A 2,529-nucleotide genomic window follows, 5' to 3' on the forward strand; every position below is an offset into this window, starting at 1 on the left:
ACCATGCCTTTATGGACCTTGCTTTGTGCAATGCGGCACAGTCATGCTGAAGAGAAAAGGGCCTTCCCCAAATCATAGAATTGTCCAAAATGTATTGGTAAGCATGAACATTTCCCTTCACTGGAACTAAGGGGCTTAGGCCACGCCCTGAAGACATGTTGGGAAGGCGTGTTTCTGTCCAGCATGACTGAGCTCCAGTGAAAGACCATCAAGGCCTGGTTGGGTGAGGTTGAAGAACCTACCCGGCCCTCACTGAGCCCTGACCTGATGGCCCATAGCAATTCATTCTGGAGCTCTTATCATAAATCAGCTTATTCACACATTCTGTTCCCTTCAGCGAAAGGGATCTTGTTTCGCATAAAAGCATTACAGTCCCTGTGCCCTGAGGTTGCACAAGTAGAACGCTGTGATTGAGTCAAACATGGATGGTCATGATCTGCATGTTGTGATATGTGATAACTCTGTCTGCTCAGCTAGAGGCTACTTTGTCATAATTCTGACAAGTGCATAGATGGATAGGCTACATAGACACATACAGTAGTGTACATACTAAACATACAGAGTCCTCCTACCACTCTCTCATCCACCTCTCTGATCCACCCTCTAGCTCTCTCTCTCTCTCTCTCTCTTTCTTCCCTTCATATGACAGGAGACCTCTCTCTTCACTATTGTCTCTTTCTCTCTCTCCCTCTCTCTCTCTCTCTCTCTCTCTCTCTCATGACGTAGACTAAGACTTGGCTTTAAAAGCTCTTATGCGCTCGTGTAAGAAGCGGGGAGCTCCCAGGCGCGCAACACGCGTACCCGACTGCGGCGCTGATGTAGGCTGCAACAACAGTAGCTGAAATTAATTTTAATTTTCTTTGCATTACAAAGAAAGTTGGTCAAGATATGGAATATTGATGATTTTTGCTGTCCAAGCTAACGGTCAGTAATAACCAACATTTATTTTGAAGACTTATTATAATCATAATAATAAAAGGAGATTTATTCTCATGCGCGTAATAATCCCCCGTGCCCATCGAGAGGATTTAATTCGCCGGATCCCGCGCGTAACGGTGATGGACACCGGGAACCACGGGATTGCCTCGCGCCATCATCAGTAGGCTAAAGATGATTTGGTAACTTCACGCCTACACACACTACCGCTTTGTATCACAATTGCCTGGAGAAAATAGCCAACACTGTATAAAACCAACGGACGAGGTGTCGTATCACAATGTTCAACGGATGCCCAGAGTCCAATTGACAAGAGCTACCCACCGACGCATTATAAAACAAGTTTTAAAGGAAAGACGTGATACTTTGCAGTGGTATCTTGAGCATGGATTATTAAATAATCATCTGGATTTCAAGTTCTCCACTTCTCGAGGCGCAGTGATGGAGTTGAAAGGAGAGCGGTGAGGAAGGATGGAACCATCGATCCCACCGCACCCCAACTAATTTAACCAGCTTTGACGATTAAAGCCCATGATGTTTTCTGACCAAGCCGATCAAAACTATAGTTTCAACGTGAGCGAAGACATGTTCACCTTGCTGAACTCGAGCGACACCACGGACGCGAAGCTGTCCCGGGCAGGCTTCATAGTCCTCTCCGTGATCCTGGGCTTGATCATGACCTTCGGCTTCCTCAATAACTTCATAGTCCTGCTGCTCTTCTGCAGGTTCAAGACGTTGCGCACCCCAGTGAACATGCTCCTGTTGAACATCAGCGTGAGCGACATGCTAGTGTGCTTGTTCGGCACCACGCTCAGCTTCGCCTCCAGCATCCGCGGTGAGTGGTTCCTGGGCTCCCGCGGCTGCAGCTGGTACGGATTCATCAACTCCTGCTTCGGTGAGTTCTATTAAGCCACCCTTGCTTTGCCCCAGTATAGTAATGGACCTGGGGACTGGTACAGTAGGCCTACGTGCTTTGACTGGTCAGAGAGGACAGACAGCCAGTAATCACCCAGTGTGTCCACTAAGCCTCGCCTGCTATAGTGCCTTAGAATAGGACTGTCAAACATCGTTCAGAACTCACATTTCTATAAATCAAAGTTGCCCGTTGGTAGTCTACCGTTTTCCAGTAGAGTCAATTCCATTCCAAATGTTGAAGATTGACCAGAGACATTAGGACCCCACCCTCCAACAACCCCCCCCCCCCCCCATGAAAGTTAATTCCTGCATGTAAATTCCTGTAAGCATGTTTAATGTAACCGTTAATTTAAGAGCAATTTAAAGGGCCATTTCACAAATGTTCCTATCATTATTCTATTGATATTCACGGCTGTATGTATCCCACGAGCCCCGAGCCTCCCAGAGCGCTGCAGTATGAGCCAGACCAGATCAAACCCGCTGAATATGTCCAGAGGATTCAACCACAAAGAAAAGCTGGAACAAACGGTTAACCTTTGGTATAATGCTATGTGCACACATGAGAAGTCTAAAGCCAAATGTTGAAGATTCATCAGAGGCACGAGGAGCCCAGCCAAATTATTACCCTCCAATGCACCCCCCCCCCATGCCTCCATGAAAGTTAAAGAGTAAATTCCT

At 46.9% G+C, this 2,529-nt stretch overlaps 1 protein-coding gene across 1 annotated transcript in view; it reads left to right on the top strand.

Annotated features, from left to right (window-relative positions):
* Nucleotides 1–1,521: 1,521 nt before the first annotated feature.
* tmtops2b (teleost multiple tissue opsin 2b) overlaps nt 1,522–2,529 on the top strand; it is a gene marked incomplete at both ends in the record, with an annotated part of 27,785 nt that continues 26,777 nt past the window's right edge. Inside the window, one exon of the mRNA XM_084452059.1 lies at nt 1,522–1,831. Coding sequence (XP_084308185.1) covers nt 1,522–1,831 — 310 coding nt within the window. The remainder of the gene's footprint in view (nt 1,832–2,529) is intronic.

This window comes from Borostomias antarcticus, assembly GCF_949987555.1.
Source record: "Borostomias antarcticus genome assembly, chromosome: 17".
In the NCBI taxonomy this organism is placed as follows: Eukaryota; Metazoa; Chordata; class Actinopteri; order Stomiiformes; family Stomiidae; genus Borostomias; species Borostomias antarcticus.